General features: G+C 37.5%; 2 protein-coding genes across 7 annotated transcripts in view; one reads left to right on the top strand and one right to left on the bottom strand.

Moving 5' to 3' along the window:
• The window catches only part of ITGBL1 (integrin subunit beta like 1), a 153,941-nt gene extending 139,592 nt beyond the window's left edge, over positions 1 to 14,349 (top strand). Inside the window, exons 9-11 of the mRNA XM_074815359.1 lie at positions 6,747 to 6,893; positions 11,850 to 11,963; positions 13,466 to 14,349. Of these exons, the coding sequence (XP_074671460.1) occupies positions 6,747 to 6,893; positions 11,850 to 11,963; positions 13,466 to 13,557 (353 nt within the window). The 3' untranslated portion in view covers positions 13,558 to 14,349. The remainder of the gene's footprint in view (positions 1 to 6,746; positions 6,894 to 11,849; positions 11,964 to 13,465) is intronic.
• A 353-nt stretch (positions 14,350 to 14,702) lies between these two features.
• Positions 14,703 to 22,548, bottom strand: part of FGF14 (fibroblast growth factor 14) — a 421,004-nt gene continuing 413,158 nt past the window's right edge. For all 6 annotated transcript variants that reach the window (XM_074815360.1, XM_074815362.1, XM_074815365.1 and 3 more), the window contains one exon: positions 14,703 to 21,507. In XM_074815360.1, coding sequence (XP_074671461.1) covers positions 21,371 to 21,507 — 137 coding nt within the window. In that variant the 3' untranslated portion in view covers positions 14,703 to 21,370. The remainder of the gene's footprint in view (positions 21,508 to 22,548) is intronic.

Below are 22,548 nucleotides of genomic sequence, written 5' to 3'. Positions count from 1 at the left end.
GCAGAAACATGATATTTTCAGATAGGATGTTCTTATGAGGACCAATAAGACCATAACAATAAAAATGAGAGAGTTATGATTAATGATATGCTTCATTAAGCAAAGTTAAGTATTAATATTATGGTTCAGTTGCTGTCAGACAATCTCCTCATTCCTTGCACTAATGTTGCTTTACAGAAATAGAAGTATATAGGACATTTATGGAACTCTCTGATATACCTAAAATGCAAATTAGGAGAGAGAAATAATACCAGCCTACCTCCCAGCCGAAGACAGCTTTTGGCACTGACTGGTCAGAAAATTCAGCAATAGGAATGCAAATACTGACTCTTACTGTGGCTTCTCAGACTACATGGGACATAATTTCAAAGTCTTCAGTTGCCTCCGGTTAGGCACCTTATATGATTTCTGATGCCCAAGGCTACTCTTGCCTGACCCCAGCTTGGTCCACAAGGACACAGGGATGCCTGCATAGTTGCCGCCATCATGAGGATGTCCTTGATATCTTAGGGCATGTCAAATGGACATTGACATCTGAATTGAACCTGTAATTTCTCTATGGTTCCTGTTATGTTAAAATAATAGTTTATTTCCGACCCAACAGGTTTTTCATCTTTTCTACTGAAAAGTCTTCAGAGCAGGGACCATGTTCTTTTGGCTGAGGAACATACGTAATAATTGTTACAGAATTCACTAGACATTTTTATACTATTTAATAGAGAATTTTTATTATGGTATTTGTTATTGAAAAATGCAATTGATTCTTCTGGGAAAAAGAAGTTCAAACACATGCTTACTGGTTAAAATTGGTGCTAAAAAAAGTGAAAATTACTGTATTAGGTAGTGAAGAAGTCAAGAGTCTACCTGGCATAAAGCTAGTATGATTTAGGGTTTTATTTTGACAACACTAGGTGGAGAGTTAATGATTCAATGCCTGTGTCCTTGCACTTAACTACTTCATCCTAGCTCTGAGGCACATCCAGGGGCAGCAACAGATAAATTCAAAAGGATCAGTAGGTATTGAATTAGATACAAGGATGACTAATGTAGCCAGTATAGCTTTTCATGTGCATGGTATATTCTGTATTAAATTAATTGGTTTTACTTAGCTACTTTCACTTTTCTAACTTTTCCTTTTAAATGCACTACAGATTTCTGTCTTGGTCACCCAGACATTTGTGCAGGTGAATGGAAAGTTGACACTTTACATAGAAGCACAGAGAATGTAGTTTGTTTGGCTTTTCAGTTAGCATAACATATGATTTAGGTTTGTAAAAAACATTTTAATTGAATCTTTCTGTTGAAATGAGCAGTAAAGGGATTGCTAATGCATCAACATTTAAGTTAATTAATAGATATTAATTTGCAAATCCAAAAGGGGCTTATATGTTTAACCTCATATATTAGGCTACAAAGAGCCACTACACTATACCCATGCTTCCCCTATGTTGATGTCTGCGTACTGTGTGCAACTAAAGCCTGTCTCTGAGAAGGCCGTGCTCTGAAGAATCTAAGACATGTGCAGTCCCTGCCGACATCACTTGAAATTTCTCAAATGAATTTGTCAGTATCAGCTTTTCTCTCTGGTTCTTGCTTTGTCTTTCTCTGGTAGTTTGAGAATCCCCATTCTAGTACCTTCAAAGGAGGTAGTTCAGATCCTGCTAAAAAACTTCTTAGCTTTTTTTTTTTCTCCTTTTTTTTTTTTTTTTTTTTTTTTTTTTTTTTTTCAATAGGCTAATCAGATATAGATCTTTGAAGGTCTTTCAACAAACCATTTTCTCTGCCCTTTGAATTCTTTCTTTGGAACTTTTTGGGACTCTTCCAAGTTTTTCAAAATCTCTTCAACTGTGGATATCACAGTGAGTTGCAGGACTTTAATGTCCATCTCATCAATGCTCTAAATGTTTCTACTCACTTCTGTTCTTACTCACCTTCTCCTGGTATATGCATATGAGGACGGTATTATCCCTTTTCATTGCAGTGTTTCACCTGAAAGTTTTACTGAACTGCCTGCCTGTTGTGTTGCTGAAACTGAGCCACAGTCCACCTTTATTAGACTTGGACAATACTAAGAAACCTATTACGAAAATATAATAGACGATCAGTATTTTGCTTCACATTTATATTAAGTTTCTCTAACTGCAGTTGTTGCAACTGTTCCAGTCTCATGGCATTCTCCTGGTATTCAATAAAAATAAGAATCAGTGATTCAATAATGTTTTTACCCACTCTTTTAGCATATTTGGGCAGGTTTATGAAGCCTGCTCACTTAGAAATATTTCTCCCAAATAGATGTTGTTTAATATTCTCTTATGTTAATAATATAATAGAGAGTTCTTTATCATAGTCCTGTAATAAAAAAATAGAAAATCCTGTTTCTATTTAAATACAGAGAGAAATATTTGTTTCGTTTACTGTCTTGTTCTAAATCAGGGATCCTGCATTATGTTAAGATTTTTCATATTCCTAGTACACTTTTAAAACTCCTTATTTCTCATCCAGTTATAGATTTTTTTTTCCTGATTATGTCCATTTTATTCACAGCTAAATTTCTCATTTATATTGGTTGCTATCTACTTCATCTATCTTTCTTTGGCTGTACAGCTTTTTCATTCCTAACTCATATCGTCTCTCCACCATTAGACCTGGGTGGACTTCTGTCTTACTGTGGAAAATTGTTGTTGGGCTATAAGAAAAATTCTTCATACAGGACAGTTGAATTAATATTTTTATAGCTGAAAATTTGTTTCCTCCTTTTCTGGTTAATATTGATGTTATTAAATATAAACCTAATAAATATATAATAGACATAATACAATAAATATAATAAATATGATATACGATATGATATGATAAGTTTGAAAAACTTGTTCTCCTGAGGTGCCAAATTTTGTTTAGGGCTGACCTCAGTTTGCCCTTCATGAACATCATCTGGTTATAAAGTTAATCTATAAATAAGAACCAGCTTTCTCTGCAATGATTACTTCACATTTTTCATCATGCTGACATTCCCATGTAGTTGTGCCTTTTGTATCAGAAAATTATCATGCAAGTTTTTTGGGAACTCTGGTAACAGTTACATGGTTAGTCCTAAACTGAAGTTTTCCACAACCACAGAGTTTTATTTCCAGGCATGGTATGAAATAATTCATCCTGGTGTCCAGTCTGATTTGGCTTGATTTGGGTTATAATGGACCTCTGCTAGTAATGCGTCACAGCTTTCTTTGTTGCTGCATTCATATTTCACATTTAAATCCTGTAGTTATTTGATTTATTGTTAATTCTAACCAAAGTGACAGTATCTTTAACATCATCTTTTTCTCTCCTTTGCCTCTCACCCATCACAGTCTTTCTTTCTGACTGGAGATTAATGTTTAAGACATACTGTTATATATTTAAATGCTCATTAGCATAGATTTTTATGAATTAAGATCTGTAGTCTCGCAACCATTGCAATATGCAATTTGTTTGTGATTTTAAGTATTTTATGTTAAATCTGAATTGATGACAGACCAACACTTTCCAGTAGATCTGCTTAATCTGAACAGTTAAATCAGTATTTCATCATGTTAGCTAATTCAGTTGGGCTGGACTCCTTCAATTAGAGACTTTTCTTTTCCCCTTTGCTCTATGGTTGCTGAATTCTTGAATTTTATTCTCCTCTATGGAGGGAATTTTGTTCTGATCTAAAAGGACTTATGAGCAAGAGCAGCACCTTTTTCTTTTTGCTTTTGCTCGTAATTTTGAGAGTCTGGGATTCATTGGAATGAAACTCGGACACTTTGAATGTAATTTGAATATTACATTCAACCGAAAGCTGTGGCTTATAACGTTTTGGGCCTTCCTTTTGGTCAGCTGGTTTGGACATCTTCAGACAAAGGCAAAGAGCCTCTACAAGGAGGACACACACAAATAAACCGTGTAAAGCAGTTTTTCACAGGTTAGCACACACAGAAGATAGCTCAGAGTTAACAAGCACTGGGCTAAGCACTTGCATACTCACCACGCTGATGGATGAGGCATCCAAAGAGCTGCAGCTGCCCAAAGTGATGTCAGCTAGGAGTAAATATTATTTTGGCAAAATGGATTACTTGAGACAAAATAATCCTTGTATCTTGAGGATTTATATGGCAAAAAGGAGGAGAGGAATGGCCAGCTCAGAAAAACGCATGTCAAAATTTTATGTAGTAGACTGAAAACTCTGCTGTAAATGTATAGATTATTCATTAACTTTTCATTTGACTTGTGTAAAGGCTTTACAGACATGATCATCTCTGCATTCTGTAAATCAAAATGACTATACAAGAAAAATGATACAAAACTATTTTCTCAGTGAAATCAGCATGGATTTCTTATTATTTGCTGCTAAAACGAGTACAAGTATTTGTATCTCCACAAATAATTTTCCAACACTGACATCCAGTTGTATATTCTGCTCTTGAGTGGTTGAGCTATTCTAAAATCTAATCTATATGTTGCTAATTAAAAATAAGTTAAGGCAGATAAAAACACTCTGACAGAAGCTTAGCTGGAGTAACTTAATGTAGACAACTGCATGCTGTCCACCTGGAAGGAGCATATGGGAAATTATATATCCTTGTTTTCTACCTCTTCTATTCTGGTTTGTGGTATAGCTGTTCTTGTTTCCCAGTGTAACACAGAAGCTAAAGTAGCATCAAGCTTCTATTGTTGCTAGTTATCATTTTGTAATATTTGACATATGTTAAATACATATACGTGAATTTGTAATTGCTGAATGTCACTTGCAGAAGTGGGTAGGAATACTGTCATAATAAGACTGTGTCATTGTTACTGAACATTTAAAGTTGTATAGGTAATAAGACAAAAAACCCAAAGATCAATACACAATCTGGAGTATGAAAATTATTCTGAACATTTAGATCACTGTAATTGACATCTCCAAGACTTTGGAGCTTCCAATATTTTCTAATTTAAATTAGTAAAGTATTTGGCCATCAGTAAAACATTAAGAAATTCCACTTATAGCAAACTACAAGATTCATCTCTCCTTTGGGCTTCTACCAGTGCTACCACCGGTTTACAATGTTAAGTTGCACTGTTGCCCCATGAGGAGTCCAAAAATCAGAAGAACAAAGTTGCTGGTTTCCTTCTCTGCATCCTACAACTCAGTGCTTTGCCAGACACTCCTACTACTTGTGCCCTTCTTCCCAGCCCATGCTCCCAGATTATCTCAGTCCCCTTGTTTCCACTGTCTTGCCCTACATAGCAGGTAGGATAGGACAAAAGTCACTGGTATGTATAATTTGCTTCTTTTAACCCCAGTAAACTGATTAGCTGAGGAACGTTCTTCTCTGCTGCAGAAATATTATTCAAGGTTGAAAAGTGAAATTCTGGCTGGGAGATATTTCTTCTTTTTTCTATTTTCCATTTCTGTATTCTTCTCTGCATTTGCTGTCACTTTTCCCTTCTTCCTGGCCAGATTTTCTACTCAGTTTACTATTCAACATATTTTCCTTTTTCATTATTTTTGTACAAATAATTCTCAAAAATTAATTTCATCTTTTTTTTATTCCTTTTTTAAAACATCAATTATATCTTCTAGGCTCTATCATTGACCCACATTCTACAATTTCTTTGACCTTTCTCTCGCTTGTCGTTCCCTGTCCTTCTTTCCCTAACATTTCAGTGTATTCTTCTTCATTTGCCCTCTGTTTTGTTATTTCTTATTCCTCTTTTCTCTCTGTCCTTTCATTTTCCTCTATTTTTCCTCCTTATTATTAATCGTCTTTTGATTGCTATGTCCTTACAACTGCATCATTCTTCTGCCCGTCCATCTTCCTGCTCATTCAGGCTTCTTGTCTTGATCTGGGAATTAAAATCTATGTGTCTCTATGGAAAAGAACCCACCACGGTAGCCTGCCCATTCTTCTTCAAAGTCCTGCCTTGGGGTCATACAAGCATGTGCTCTGGAGAATGCTTTGGTCTGTTCCTCCTTCCTGCTCCTCCCTCAGCATTTCACTACAGGAAATATGAGGAGTGAAAGTCCCAAACCTTTTAAACTGCTGAGCTGGGATAGCTATGTCTGGAGAAGAGATGCAGAAGAGAAACAGAATGTTGTTGGGGTGATGAGAGGAACTCTTTGCAGGCTGCCAGCTGGGTTTCCATACAACCTATTTTAGCAAGTGCATGAGACCTGGGGGATTTATCTTCATCCTGTACTATATGAGTTAATCTGCAGTAATTGCAGAGTATGTTGAGTCCAGGCTTTGCACGTCAGCAGCTCCATACACTGCAGCAGATAAGCAGCAGTAGTGGGCTGTTCTTGCCCACTACTGTTCTCTCTCTTGCCTGTTCTGCTGTGTGCTGTGCTGCTCTCAGCCCTGTGCTGGGGTCTGCTTCTTCAGGTGACAGTATGGCATATGCAGGTGAGACTTCAGCACTGGGCTGCAGGATTAAAGACATGGGAGGAAAGGGGTTGTGTCTGTCCTCAGTACACTGTGGACTAGGGAACATCCTATAAAGTTGAGCTGATGAGGGGAGTCATGCCTATGCTTTTCTGCCCATCACTAGGGCACGCTGTTTAACACAAGAATGAGAGAACTGAAGAATGCCACCCTGCCAGGAAGCTGTTGCTGTCCATCTCTCCGTCTGTCTATCCCATAGGATACACTTCACACTGCAGAGGTCTGAAGATGATCTCAGTTGTGACCGTAGTCACTGCTTTCTGCTTGATTTGCTCATAACCAACCTTGGTGTTGTTACAGGCCATGGTATTTGCTCATGTGGCCGATGCATTTGCCAGGACGGGTGGTTTGGAAAGTTGTGCCAGCATTCAAGGAAGTGCAACATGACGGAGGAGGAGAGCAGAAGTCTCTGCGAGTCAGCGGATGGCATATTATGCTCGGGGAAGGGTAAGAACTGGCATCTGAGCTACCCCATGTCAGTGCCCCACCAGAGGAAAATGATCATGTTCAGGAAGACTAATGTGCATGGCAGAGGGTTGTTGTTTAGTAACCCTTTCTTTCAAAGGCACCTATTATTAAAAGGATGTTATATTTGGCTCCGTAATGCACTTACATCCATTTTGTCAAACACCCACCACACATGTTTAGGAGCATTACTCTCCTATGCAATTTGTTAATAGCATATAATTTCCTGTATGCGTTTATCTGATGGTCTGCATTGAACAGCCGTGCATTATACACCAGCCGTTAGTGCTCCATCCAGTTTGAGGGAGAGGGGCACTACCTGCAGTAACACTGAAATGGGCAAGATGGCAAATGTAGTATCTGAGGCAACAGTAAGTGGAGATGAGTGTTTAACAGAAACATTTGGTATACTTAATCATCCCTCTCCCCAACACAGCAGCAGAGGAAAGGTAAGACATCTGCAGCCCCCACAACAGAATCGCACAAACTCTCTCATTTACTAAATTTTATTCAGGTGATTGCATCAGCTTCAGTCCAGCCATAAAAAAAGGCCACAGGGAGGAATAAAATTTATAAAATCTTGATAATTATCTGAAATTGTTCTCTGAGGTTCTTACCTTGCAGTCTTTCAGGCTAGGAAATTGCATTACCGGAAAGAGGGCTTTTTAGCTCCCCCGTAGTGCAAACTGTCTAGTTTTGTATATAACATATCTGAAAGAGAATAGGCAAAAAACGGGTGGTAGAACTGGCTGGAGTCTAGAATGCACTCACTCCAGACTGAATGTGCCATTTCCTCTGTTCCTGTATCCCTTGCAGAGACAGGGAAGAAAGCTGCTAGCTGGAAAAAACAGTTAGGACCCTTCTATATCAGACAGATTTTCAGTTGTCCCTTTGGTAACTTTCATTTCAGTGCAAAGGAAATTTTAAAAGGGGTTTCCAGCCTGGCCTTCTTCCATCTGTATTATCACTTACCAGAATTCTCCTCCACTGCACCATTTTATTTTATTTTTTTTCCCCAGTTGTTGCAATGTCATAGAAAATGAGGAAGACGAACTGCTATTGTTTCCAGAAGATGTGGCTATCTTTAAATTAGTGTATGTGTAAGAGGATGCTGAGTTACTGGAGAAATTAAGTAACTCTGTTTTACTGCAGAAGTTAACTTTTCTTCTTTTAGTCTTGGTCTCCTTGTAATTTTTTATATAAACCATGAAGGTGAGTGAATATGCTTAAAATCAATAAAATGCACTATATAAGATTCTAAATAAATATAAACATGAAAAATGACATTGAATTTTAAAATATTTGTATTATCTGCTACCTTTTTGTTAGGATGGCTGAGAGCTATTTATTCCAGCCTGTGGGTCTTACTCTGAGAACAATTAGCTTTGAGCATGTATAGCAAGGCTACAATTTACTCTGAGGCTTTGGGAGCAATCTGGCAGGAATTTGCAGAGACACTGAGGATTTTTTTCCATCTGCTGGCTATGCTGCCCAGGGGGTGGTTTGGGATCTGGTCACTGGTGTAGGCTGGAGCATCCTGAAAGTTGCTCTAGGTTGTAACTTGCTGCAGGCAGGTAGTGCTTTTAAACCTGGCTGCATGAATGGCAGCTCCAAAGGCCCAGATTTTCTAATGTAGTAGTGCACTGTTGAACACCATTTACTTTCTATGGGAATACAAACCTGACCTTAAGTCCATATTCAGCAACACTGGTGGGATGGCTTTTTAAAGTTTCTTCAGCCATCAAGCACATGTAAGCTTCCAATGTGATGGAAGGTTGCCCTGAGGACAGTCAACATAATAAAGCTGTGTCAAATTAGATGCTATAGCAGCTTTATTGTGGGAACAGCTGGTCATATGTACGTGCTTGTCCAAGCAGAGAAATACTTATGTAAGATAACTTCCAGAAGTGTGTGGCCAGTGAACATCCAAGGACACCACTGTCTCCCATCTCTTCTCCGAGCAGGATGGGGATCACAGGCAAATACAGTCAATTTACTTGTAACTTTTGTTTCTGTGCTTAGCTTTTTTTGTTTGTCTGTTTATTTGTTTGGGTTTTTATAGGCAAAGCTGCTCTTGATGTTAAATATGTATCTGGAAATCATGTCTTTCTGAGTACCCATACTTTAAAATGTTCATAGCTACTGTGACCGGCACTATCCAGAGGCCAAAATGACAAACTGTTCTTTTTGTTCCATTACATTGAGCAATAAGTAACCATTACTAGTCAAACATAAGGGAATTTCGAACCCGTGCAGTAATGGTGTTTATTCCATCTTTGGTGCAAACCTAGTCAAGATATGCAAGCCCTGTAATGGATTGAGGGAGCTTGAGTTTCTGTATGTCGGATTTAATAGACTCTAAGGAGTCCTGGTTTTCAGCACATAACTGCTGAACACTTTCAGAAAATTAGACTCTGTTAATATAAGTGAAGTTGGACAGGACATCCACATTCCTAGGCTGTTTTCAAAATCTTGGCTCACTGACTATGCCACCTGTAGTAAAAGCTCTTCCCAAGGAAAACAGCAACACCCACCGCACTGCTGCCTCCCTGGCAGTAAATGTAGGGCTGCAGATGGCTACTGTAACGGTGCAGGACCCGGGCTAGGTAATGAGCCAAATCCCATCCAAGAGGAACTGGCCGGGATCCCAGGGAACACCCCGCAACTCATTAGACTCATTTTAATTAAACTGAGGAGCCTCCCAGAGCAGCATGTTCTGTTCAGGGAAAAGACTTGATACATTCATTCTCCTTAACAATTTACATGATGGAGCCTGATCTACCTTTGTTGACTTGGTGTTAAATTTGCTGTATCCTCTGAAAAATAGCTTTAAACATCGTGGGCATCCATCAGTAGCAGCATCAGTGCTTGCTTATGCAGAATCACTTCAGGTTTCCTACAGTGTCACGCTCTTATTAACTGCTTTAATTTCACTAAAATTCGCTTACTATTCATCATTATTTTCAGCTGTCAGTACCTTGTAGTTTGTATAAACAGAGACATTCAGTTTAAATTGCTATCAAGTATGTCTTAGTGTATCTCTTATACAGCAACCATACAATATGTATGCTATCCTCCACTGCCTCTTTATACAGTGGCATTTTTTATCCTTGTAGGGAATGTATTTTCTGTGCCCATGACTCCGTAAACAATACTCAGAACTCATGGAAAAGGTAGATGCTTAACCAAATACTCCCCTCCCCAAATGTTTCAATCACTAGCTCTTCCTGTATATATTTACGTGTTCCATATGTTACAAGTTAAAACAGCATTTCTTTAAAATTAGGCAATGAGTTAATTTTTGTCAGCTTGCCATGCACACTAAGTAACTTTTATTTTTAATTTAAAAAAATAGGTACTCTGCTGAGGCTGTTCTGAAGTTTCAAAGAATTAAGTTTCAGTGATCAGGGACACTTCAGTATTTATGGGAAGAACCTAGGGAAAATTGGGTGGTATTGACAGATCCACATTTTTTAAAAAAATGTATATTTAGATGTTTACTATGGATTTTATTCAGAAGTCACTGAAAGGAATGGAGAGATGGAAAAGCATCATTTTATACACTTTGGCTCAGGCCCTGTTAAGTAACCCATGAATTCTCTGTAGGTTATGTTCTGACATAACCAAGCTTTCTTCTATATATTTTTCTTTAATACTGCATTAAACACATTGGTGACTTTGTACTGTAATCATTGTGGAAATAGTGCAAGAAGGTGGGATTTTCAACAGCATCTAACTCATTTATAAACAAGTTCTGTCAAAGGTCAACAGCTTCTTTGGTGACTTTTTTTTTTTTCTTTTTTTAAACTGCTGCTCCCTTAATTGAAAACTATGTGTGAATTCTTTGTTACCATTTATTTGGGTTCTGAGATTTTTGTATTGAGTTGTGCTGTAACCAGTTCTGAGGGCTAAAAAACGATTTTTGCTCAGCAGTTACTAAGCGCCCCACCTTGGTGTTAAGGGTCTGAACTCTGTATAGGGTCAGGCAGCTGAGGATCGGCTCTGTGAAAGCCAACTCTCTTCAGCTGGGTGTTGGGATCAGCCAGGAGGAATTACCATCTGCCAGTGGTATTTCTAGTTGCAGAAGAGCCTCTCTCACACCAGTCTCAGGCTTCCTGACACATGATAGCCTGGGGTCAACTCTCCCTTCCAGGATTCAGAGCCATGAACCTTCTCCTGAAGGTAGGGATGTCTCTGAATATTCCCTTAAAGGGAGGTTTTTGGTGCTCGGTGGGTTATGGCATCACCTGAATGTCACCATAAAGTTGCTCCTTTGCCTGTGGGGGTGCGACATGCCATCCCTGAGGAGGAGGAGAGTGGCTAATCCCAACAAAGGGCACTGCAGTACTCTGCAGGAATGAGCAAACTGCTGAGCTGCTGTTATGTGCACAAACTATTTCTGACCTAGAGCAAATATTTAGTAATTCATGGGAGGTGGAGCAGCTTCATTTGTGGTGATGAGGATTTTGGGGGTCTAAATGTTAATCTTAGGTACCTCTGTTCTTTTGTGGACTCATCCCTAAAGGCTTTAGATGAGGAGGGTCATTTTCTTCCTGCCTACGATTTCAGTAACAGTCTATCAGGGACAATCTGAGCTTTTAGAGTCAAAAAAAAAGAACAGCTACTGGGAAGAGTAGCCCTGATTGTAGGTCTCTGAAACCAAAGGAAAGTTTCAAAATGTGAGTCTTGATTAAGTGAAATAGCAGAATCAAAGCATTAGTAGTAACGTCCCACCATATTATAGCTCACCCCAAAAGAATCCTTTTATTCAAAAAGCTTTTAGCTTGATCATTTTCTTTTATGCAATAGCTACTTAGGCAGCAATTTTGTGAGTACGTGCACGTGTGTATGTGTGCACGTGTGTGTCTGGGGATGTTATTTTCTAGTCTGAAAATGCCAGTGCTCTTTGACTGTGGGTAATAATTTTTGTGATTTCAGGTTCCTGCCACTGTGGAAAGTGCATCTGTTCACCACAGGAATGGTACATTTCAGGCGATTTCTGTGAATGCGATGACAGAGACTGTGACAAACATGATGGTCTCATTTGCACAGGTGCAGTACAGGCTATCACTTAATTGCTCCAAGAAACAAACGGTGTTGATGGGAATTATGTTAGACAAAGCCCAGCTTCTTCTTTCTCCAGTGATGGAGGAAGTGCATTTACTGGTTATTTAAACCTGCTATAATTGTTTCTTTGTGCAGTGTGATAATCAACTTGAGGTTTCACAACAACAGTTGAAAGCCGGAGTATGAATTTAAAAAAGTAAGCCAGCTATGAAATCCATCAACAATTTTCACTGTAATAGTCTACAAGTTACTGCTTTTTGGAAAAGGACATAAGTGTCAGCATTGTGATCATGAGATTTCTTTAACTTTTGTTCTCTTACTGGACTTTCTATGTGTATAATACATTTAAGTCATAGATGAAGTTCACTTGTCTGATAATCTTTGGTAGGTGAGAGGCACAGTTGTGTGGGTTAACAGAGCTACCTGGCAATCAGACGATTCTCAGTGGGAGGCTGAAATACCTGACAGGTTTTCTTATGATGTGATGTCTAGTGATTAAAGCAGCTTCACCTTAACATTGTCTGAGAGTTCAGGTGGCAGATGCGGAAAGAAATGGGCAGGCTGCCAACAAACCCTCATAACAAATCTAGTGACAAGAAGCAACATGGGAATTGCTACATTAACTCACTGGCTGCTTCCTGTTATAAATCTTAATTTTAGAAAGTCTTTGCTGAGCAATTATTAGATGTGGAGGAAATCTGCAAACTGATTAGAGCAAGAGTGGGAGGGCTGACACTAGTAAATTGTATCTACTGGCTAGCCCTATTAGCAAGGGTCCTTTTCTGGGGGCAAGTAGCCAGTATAGAGGCAACAGGAGCCTTATCTTCAGCTGCAGCAGTTATTCACATATCTTCATAAAGTCAGTAGAAAGAGAAGCTTACATTGGACATCCAGGCTGTAGAGGTCTCAAGCTGAGCATCCAGAAGTCAAAAATATTGAAGTAAAATGAAAATAGGGGTCTCAGCACTTAATGTTTCCTCACTGCAAAATAGGGACAACACATATTTTATCTATTTAATAGAGAGTTTGAGATATTATTTATTTGTATAGCACTTCCGAGAACTTGTTTAAAGTTTTTCATATTCAAAGCGATGTTTTTATTGCTATTCTGTTTGTAACTCTTTTATGTCTTTTTCTTTCTGCATAATAGTTAAAAGTAATCTTGTTTTTCCTTGTACCTGGAGGTACAGTGTGAACACTGAGCCTCAACACCTGGGTACAAATGATGGTGGCATAATTACAATATTTGCAGTTCTGATGATGGAATTATTGAGAGAATGCTATTACTGCTTTGGAAGTGTAGGTTTGGGGTGGCTTCTTAATGCAATGGAACAGTAATTGCTCCCTTCCAAAGAAAAAAAAAGGGGTGAGGGGAACAATAAAGGAACAATGCAACTACTTTAGCATGGCTTTTTACTTCCCATAAAACACATTTTAATGTAGCACATTTCAATTATGATAATTGCCCTTTATTCATTCTCTTCTAGGCAATGGTGTTTGTAGCTGTGGAAACTGTGAGTGCTGGGAAGGATGGAATGGAAATGCTTGTGAAATCTGGTTGGGGAGAGAATACCCTTAACAAAGGACATAAAAGACTGAGGAGGTTTTTTGGTTGTTTTTCTTTAGGCTGCTAGAACATTTAATTTCAGAAGTACTCAGTGTATGGGTGTGGGTGTGCATGCACACACACATATATGGGTGTAAATACTTTAGAACATGCATTTGAGGGACTGCTCCTTAAAGAAAAGCATGACAAAACCAAAAGAAAAAAAATTAAAATGTCTTGGGAGCAGGACAGTCCCAGCTCTAAAAGATGAAGTCATAAAATACTGGCCCTCTGGAACTTCTCCAGAGTTTTTTGGTAAATTCAGTGGGACTGAGATTACACCCATAATGCCTATTTCCTAAGCAACCTTTAAAAAATGTGTAAGAAAGCCTTTTTTTTTTTAGCATTATTTACTTGGTTGTCAGCTCTCCATATCAGTATGCAACATTACTCCTGTAGAAGAGTAGCACTACTTGAATATTTGGCAAATAATTAATTTGATTCATTTTTTGGTGTTTGACAAATACATTGTTTGGCCCTTTTTTCTTTGTAATGATCCTGATTATGCACCAGCTCATAAATTGAGAGAAGCTGTAAAGCTTATAAAAATACTAATGATTTCTCATTTGGTTAAAGCATAGTATTTGTATAACTGAGGTCCAATTACCTGAAAACCAAAATGTTTGAATAGACCCTTGTCCACAAGAGAACTTAGTTTCTGTGGTTAATGTGTCAGTAAGTTGGTTATCTAGTCTACGTGTTTTGATACTTTCAAATGCATAACCTATAGGAGTATAAGGAATGAAACTAATAAAGATACAAATGTATGATTACCTGTTCTGAATATGTATCCTGCAACTCATATGTACTTTTCTCATACTTCTCTATATATGTACAGTTGCTAGTCCTCTTAAATGTAAAGCAAATGAAAATTTGTTACACTAATAACTTTTAGGATGACAATTCTGTATGCTATTAGAAATCACTGTTTGGAACAGATTGCACTGTCACACACGGTATTCATTGAATTTAACTGCTTTTATAGAAATGGGGAGCCTGAAGGTCAACTGACTTGAAAAATCAGCTGTGCTATGCAGTAGCCTGGTCTCAGCTAAAGATGTTCAGAAAATGGCAACAAAGTAATTAAAGTTTTAATACAGTAAATACAAACAAAGCAGTGGTATGAACAAAAATTTTATTTTTATTTTCCAATGGTGAAATGCTGCTCAGTGTGAAATTCACATTGAGTTATGAATGATGCACAACTATTGGGACTTCCCTAACTTATTTACATATGAGTCTCTTGGTTTTTTGTACATGTAGATTTGGCAGCCCTTGAATTCTTTAGAGCAAAAAAAAGATACATACATTTTAGTTTCAAAAGTGTTTACATTTTGTGAAACCATGATTGAGTGAGAAATTGCTTAAATGGCTGGAAAATATTTCTTTTTAATACCAAACTGTAATACTGTGGTTTAGGTGCCAAGGTCCTGATTTTTGAAGAGGTACATGACTCAGAAATAAGGGAACTATATATCAGCCAAAAAAAGTATTTCCATTATTGGTCTAGAAACTAGTTTTCATTTAGAAAGGACGATTTTGAAATAGGAAAATACAATGGTACAGTACATGTAATAGAATGCAAAAAATTTGAATGAATTTATTTAATCACTTTTATTATTCCCCCTTCCCATGTAGCTTGCTTTTTCTCTTACCCAATATTTTCCTTAACCTGGATTCTTTCTTTCTAAAAATGAAGCTTGTGAAACCCATGTTCTCAGGGAGTATAATCACCAAACATCCGTGCATAACTTCTATAGTATAGAAGTTATGCAGATAAATAACAAGACGTACATCCCAAAGCTGCTAGCTGCTGTTCTCTATTTAGATAACAAAAATATCAGGCAGAGTTCTAAAATGTATTGATACAGGATAAAGAATCTTCAAAGTAAAATTAATCTTGAAATCATAGTTATAATTTATACTTATAAGCCTTAAACTCTGTAGAGCTTAACAGGAATATCTTCTTAAATTTTAACACATATGCATTTTGTCAACCCTGGTGTCTGGAGTGCACAGATAGCCAGTTTTATTTATATTTATGAATACTGCTGACCTGAATCATCTTATAATCAGTGTTTTTTCGCATATACATTCATCTGCTGAATCAGAGTGTAAACAATGAAAGATACAAAGTTTTCCTTGACTTCCTTCCATTTGTATTTAGTACTGTAATAAGAAAATACTAGATAATCAAAACTCTTATCTAGGTTCAGTAGATGCTTTTGACTTGTTTCATGGCATGATAAGCAGATTTATATATACTGAAGATCAGCTGTGGTATTTCAGGTACTCATTCATAAACAAAAGAACAATTCTTTAGAGGGTTGCAATGTCATATTTGATGCATTTTACTTTGTAATTTGCTTTCATTTTAAATTTATAAACTTAAAAAAGTGTAAGATGATTTTGAAATTCTAGTTAGAATTTTAAAAAATCAGCTCCAACATTTTAGGTGTTTATGTATGGATTACATAGCCATAGCATTTCAAAAAGTGCTATCCAAGTTGTTTGTTAAGGTATCTATGGAAAAACATTAGAATATTCTAAGACAACTACTGTCAGTGGTCTTTAAAATGTAAATTATCAAACAAAATGGTGCTATCGTGATAAACCTTAAAGTATTAACTAAGACTACTCAAAATAGAACGTATATGTAAATTAATTTCCAATTTTTATTCTGTTACTTATAATGTTGCTTGAACATTCCCCCTGCTCGTCATGCTGAGGTAACTGGTGATGTAACTCCCAGCAGATCTGTTTTGTGGCTCATTTCCTCACTAGAAAAATGAGATCAGAAGGAATAAGACTGTTATTCCACATATGCAAAAATAATAGCTGTATTAATAAATTGTGATTTTACACCTCATTCCCTGTGACAGGAATTTCAGATATATAAACTGTAAAAGCAGGAAGAGGTGTAAGAGAGTGAAACATACTGCTTGATTCTTCATACCTAGTGACTGTAAAACCTTGCTTCCAGGCCTGTGGCAAAAGGCAGTTCCAGGTTGCAAAAGCAAATTGGATAAATGGGGATTTTGTACTGGTTAGAATTATAAACCTTATAAACAAAAGATACTATAACCTTGCTTTCTTCTTATGAGAGAAAGAACACAGTCCAGAAGTGTGCCGAATGCTTCTACAATAGACTTGCAGGATTATGCCTATTGTATATAACATATCTGTAATATTTCCTATAAAACAGCTGTGGATCGATTTGCATGTGTAAATTATTAACCTAATTGTGATTCTTTTTCCCCTGGCCATGCCCTCTTTTAGAAACGTAGATTAACATTTAATCATGTCCCCGCTCTAACATTTCTGATCTGATGCACTGCCCTTGCTTCTTTACAGAATGACCTCACTTTGTAGCTAAATGATACAGCCAAATGATACTGGGATGGAGAAAGCTAAGTTTAATATTTCTGTGACTGGGTATTAGAAGAAAAATTTTATTACGTTTTTAAAAATAAGTCATAGCAATTGCATTAGTCATATCCCCCCCCCCCCCCCCCCCCCCCCCGGTTAATAGACATTTTAAAATGCATTGCACAGAATGAGTTTATCTAAAGGGTCATTTAAAAGAAAGATAACCTCCTTAGTCTAATTTCACTTGCATTCCCATTTGAATGGAGCTGAATAATTTCTTCTTTATACCAATAAACAGATGGATCAGCAAGACACACTTTCAATGCATGGACCAAACTGCCTGCTTTCATATCTCATTGCTTTACAGTGGTTTTAAACCAAGAGAAAAAGTTTCCCTATATATATATATAAAAAGTCAGAGTTCTTTGTTTCAGGTATGTCCATATGACCACAGTCAAAGTGAATTGCTTTACTCTATATCTGGGGGTGAGGAGTTTGTTAAGAACCAACCTGACTCTACACAAGTTAATGAAAACGACTATATTAAAAAATTATTTAAGAGTGGCTAAAAACTCCAGCAAATTAAGCAAAAGCTGTGCTATGTGAACTACAAAGCACTTGAAAGCTATAGACACCTTTCTATAGGCTCTATCATTTGAGCAATCTCATAAGGATTCTTGTGTATTTATAAAAATTTTAAGTACAACAAAACGGTGCTTTGTTGAAGTAGTTCATATCTACTTAAAACTGGATTTCTAAAAGTGTTAAGGTGTGACTGATTTTGCCAAATAGAACTGTAGCTGAAATACAGATTAAAAAAACAGGAAAGAGATAATGACTATGTGCAGTGTTAACATATGAAATGGTAAGATGAGGTTGGATTGCTGTGCTGTTTTATCAGTGATTAGATAAAACCCAGAAGAACAAAATAGAAAGCAAGCATGCAGAAGATCTGGAACGCTGCAGATTCACAGACAGCTGGACATGTAAGTACAAAAAACCCAATCTGTAAATACAAATGGATTCCATCAGGTTTACTATACAGTACTTTAGTAGTAACAGACAGTTGAAAACAGCTTTCACTTAACAGCAAAATTAATTTTAGAGGGAAGAAAATGGTGGTCTCATCCTGGAGAACAGCAAGAGAGGTATTATATTAAGGAGCTAAAATTTTCTTTGGCATGGTAAAAGGGGAGAACTGAGTTTGCCAACCTATTTACATGAAGTTTCACCATCCTGTGGCGAGTGCAATGATGTTTTGCACAGTCTACTTCTTACATAAACTTTTTTGTTGTTTTCTGGTATGCCTTCTTATAAATGTTTTATTCATCATGTTGAATCTGTGTATACAACAAATAATAATAAACACAAACTGTACAATGCAGACAAACTCTTTGCATATATGCATGTAAATTTAGTAATACAGACCAACAGTTCTTGGATAAACACCACCTACTACATGCAGTTCATCCTTTCTATCCTCTTCCCATGCAACAGATGAGACAAGCAACAAAACTAAAGGGATGAAACAAAGCACAAAGACCCCTTTGCTATGTTTAAACAGATTGTAGAAAAAATATTTTTTAGGACATCTATTCATTGGATTAAACACACATACGTATTTAGCCCACAGAAACAAAACCAGAAAAAAATAAGAAAAAATGCTGTATTTCCAGTATGCACTAACTGCTTACAAAAATTTAAATCTGGCCTTAATTATAGACCCCCAAACCGGTTTGCAGATCATAATTGCTCAGGATCAAGAGTTTAATGTTGAAAACAATACTTATGTAGCATCAGGCCATGAACCAGAACCTCCTTGCATGGCTCAGTCAGGTCTCCAGCCCTGTCTCTCCCCAGGCTCTTATACTGGGAGAGTAAAAAGATGGCTGGATGGGACATGAACACATGTATTCCCTCCTCATGAACTGTGATGAAATTCAGGTGAGAGGGAAAGAGTATCTAGCCTTCAGCTGTATTATCTCACTCAAAATATTGTGAAGTGCTCCTCTTATAATTGTAGGAAAGCCTGGGGCCTCCTCTGGACCTGGCAGATAGTACAACGTCAAGGCTGCTGCCTCCCATGGGTCCCCCAGATGAATTGTAAACCCCCAGCTCACCACGTGAGCTGCTTTGGTTTGGTTTTGTTTTCTCGGGGATGGTGCACAAATCCCACTGGACCAGATGGGATGAGAAGGGTGCACCGAAGTTTTTAATAAAGTGTTGTTTTCCCCACACACACATATTTAGTGCTAGCAGGCAAGGGCACAGTCTAAGTCAAAGTTTCTTTGCATTTTTATCACAGTATTAGCGTAGGTTTGTATTTTTTTTTCTCTACATGGATAGTGGGCTTCATGCTTAACTCATTCCCTCCCTAGAAAGACCCATCATCAAGTGTTAGCTTGCTGTTCTCATATTACAGATATAAACCAGAAAGTCTGGCCTATGAAAAAAAAGTTTATCTAGAATTTAGCAGCTTTGGAGTAGTCTCCTTGAAGACTGCACAAAATTTGCTTATAAAAACAGAATACATTTGAAAACTAGCATGAAGAGTTCATTCAGACTGAATCAGTTGTTCAGCTGAGCAGACAGGGAGTTTGAAATAACCAGCAGTCTCTGTTAGGGACTTCAGCACAAAGATGTGATAAAAGAAATTGCCAGAAATACAATGCTAAAAAAGGAACGGATGATTTCCTTTTTTTGTCTTTAAATATCAAGGTACAAGAGGCCAAGAGAGCATTGCCACACAGTTTTCCAGACTGAGGTACAGTTTGGTCCTTGTTGCCCCTTTTTGAGAAACAAATACCTCCTTAAGCATACAGAGAATACCCATATTTTTAGTCTTCTGAAGGCCTGTGATTAAGTGTGCAACACTTCAGTGGCATCTCTGTGGCATTCTCTAAATCTTCCTCCTCGCCCCCAACATTGGTTTAATCGTTCACAAATGACAAACTCAAAGGATTGATGTTGTTTCTGGTAATAAGGTCCAAGGCTTCAATTTTATAATGTTTTTGATTTGTTCTAAGTTCATGTAGGAGAAAGTACAGTATACAGAGAGCAAGGCAAGGCACCTTCAATCTAGCAATTTGTTGGGCATATTTTCCTAGGAAGCTGGGTGGAGGTACGTACTGGGATATCAGTGATACATAGGACTGGACTTTGCATGCTTAGCGAAAACTAAAAATAAAAGATTTGTAATATGTCCAGTTTTAAAACTTTTTTTTTTTTTTTTAAACACCAGAAATATTTAATTTGTAACTACCCTTTGCATTGGTGCTGCAAAAATGAACACGACAACATCCTTGCCCATGCTTTGCTAAGTAGGTGTGGGATTCAGCCAAAAATAACAATGGCATTAAGTTCAGTTCCTTAAAAACAGGAAAGGATTATATTTGAAATGGATTTAGGTAGCGCAATTCTGGTTAGTCTTATTTATGTTTTTTTTAATTGGTGGTGCTTGTTTTTCAAACAATGACGATTTAGTAGATGAAAAATGAGCCTTAATTCAGGCCTACAAGGCCTACAAAATTCTTTGGACCCACTTTCCCAAAAATTAGTGGGTCTTGCTCGCTGGGCAAGGCAAATGTTACCATTACCAGTAAGCCTGTGATATGTATAAAACACACACACAAAAAGAAACTATAGGGGGATGCCAAACACTTATTTCAGAAAACTTCCTGTTGGCTGTGTTTGACACTCTTTCCTCCACTATAATGCCAACCTCAGAAGCACAGTATCTGTTACTAGAGAGTATTCACATTTAATCAATATTGTAAGCCAGAGACAACAATCCTATTCTTTATAGATATAATTTGTATTAATAGATTTTTGAAGGCTTCCTGATTCCCTGATTGCTTTCAAAACTAAGCCACCGGCAACACTTAAGTTATAGAGAAACACAATCCCTGCAAAAGGTCACAGACAGTGGAGCGAGCAGCCTTATAAAAAAGGGAAGAAGAGAAATCCATAATAGCACAGGTTTACAGCATCTAACTAGAAATTACTTGATTATTTGTGTGCTACAAAATAGAACTTAAACACATGGATTTTGCTGAAACTGGACTCAAAAAGGGATTATGGGCAATTGTCAGCAGGCAAGGTATCAAGTGTACTTGTGAAGTATGTCATTCACATGAAGTGTCACAGTCACAGAAAAGATATTAAAAAGGCATTCCAATATCTGGTAGGGCATTCCATGGTCTGAGTTTAGCTGGTTCATCCAGGTGTCTTCTTGTTGTGGGTGGAGCTACATGTTGAGATTTATCCTCTTGCAACAACTCAGTTCAGCAACAGCAACGGGCAAGCATGTGACTTGCCGCAAGCTGATCCACAGACACTGCAGAGGGGAAGTCTGGCAAGGATAAATTGCTCAACTGTACTCGGGACTCAGTAAGTCACAACACCTGTGAGGATCTGGCTATGTTGTCTTACTCTTGGTAACTGGTTTGCCGCCATTCATTATTGCAGATGCACTTGTGCTTTTACTTGGAGTTACCCCAGCCTTTGGCACTGTTTCTCCAATATCATGCAAAGATGGTTCTCGATACATGGCAACTGAGGGGAGAAAAGAGAAAAAGAGAGACATTTTTAAGACTGTATCTATCTCATTTAAGAGCTCATCTCAAATAGGATTAATTTTCTACAGTAACTGATACTGTAATATAATCCATGTTCCTCTTGCAAGTGAGGGAAACTATTTACTTTGACAGACACTTGTTTTGCATGACTGATAGCTTTGCTTCACCTTCCAATTTTATCACTTCTCTGTCTGACTTAAAAACACAGTAGGAAACTGTATGCTTGCTTATGTAATGGCAACTATAGAAGCCTTGGAAATGAAAAATTACTGTTCTGTCTTTGCATGAGGCAGACACACAAAAATACACATATATATACACACATGTGTGTATATATATATATACACCCCTTAAATAAATATTCTGCAAGTTTTTAGAAGTAAAATATGATAAGACAGATGGTGTTTAACAAATGGGATCATACAATACAGTTGTCTAGACTTAAGTGTTCTTTTTTAGTCCACATTGCAAGACCAGGCTTGAGTCCAGCTCTACAAAGTTATTTGTACATCTGTCTGCCACATCTGAGGAGCTCGACCATGATCTCGTCAGGTGTGTACTTAAGAAATGTCCAGGACAGTGCTGCAGAGAGTACACAAGAGATTTGGGGTTTTTTCTCCCTCCTTTCCAAAAACATATGCAGTAGCCACTGATCTCCACTGAATGTAGAAGTGCAGAAAACCCCAGATTAAACTATTGGCTGAATTCTTACAGGAATTAAAAATTTGCCCCTGGGCTTTAGTCCCTATCTAACCACTAAATCCTTTGAGGAAAATACATGTATTCAATTACACAGTTCCAGCATTAAGCTGCCTTAATGATTAATGCTCTTGGATAATTCAATTTCATTTTCCATGTCACTGAATCAGGTAATATTTCCACTTATACCTAACTTCAGTAGCATTTATTTATATCAGAGCGACGTTGAAAGAGATGTCAAACCAGTCAAAAGAATTAATCATCACACTGTGATTTCAGGACTGGCTGTGTTGCTGCCATAGAGAGCACAATCCCTTCA

The sequence above is a fragment of the Strix aluco genome, chromosome 2, assembly GCF_031877795.1.
Source record: "Strix aluco isolate bStrAlu1 chromosome 2, bStrAlu1.hap1, whole genome shotgun sequence".
Taxonomy (NCBI): Eukaryota; Metazoa; Chordata; class Aves; order Strigiformes; family Strigidae; genus Strix; species Strix aluco.
This window is presented reverse-complemented; position numbering and strand designations above follow the sequence as displayed.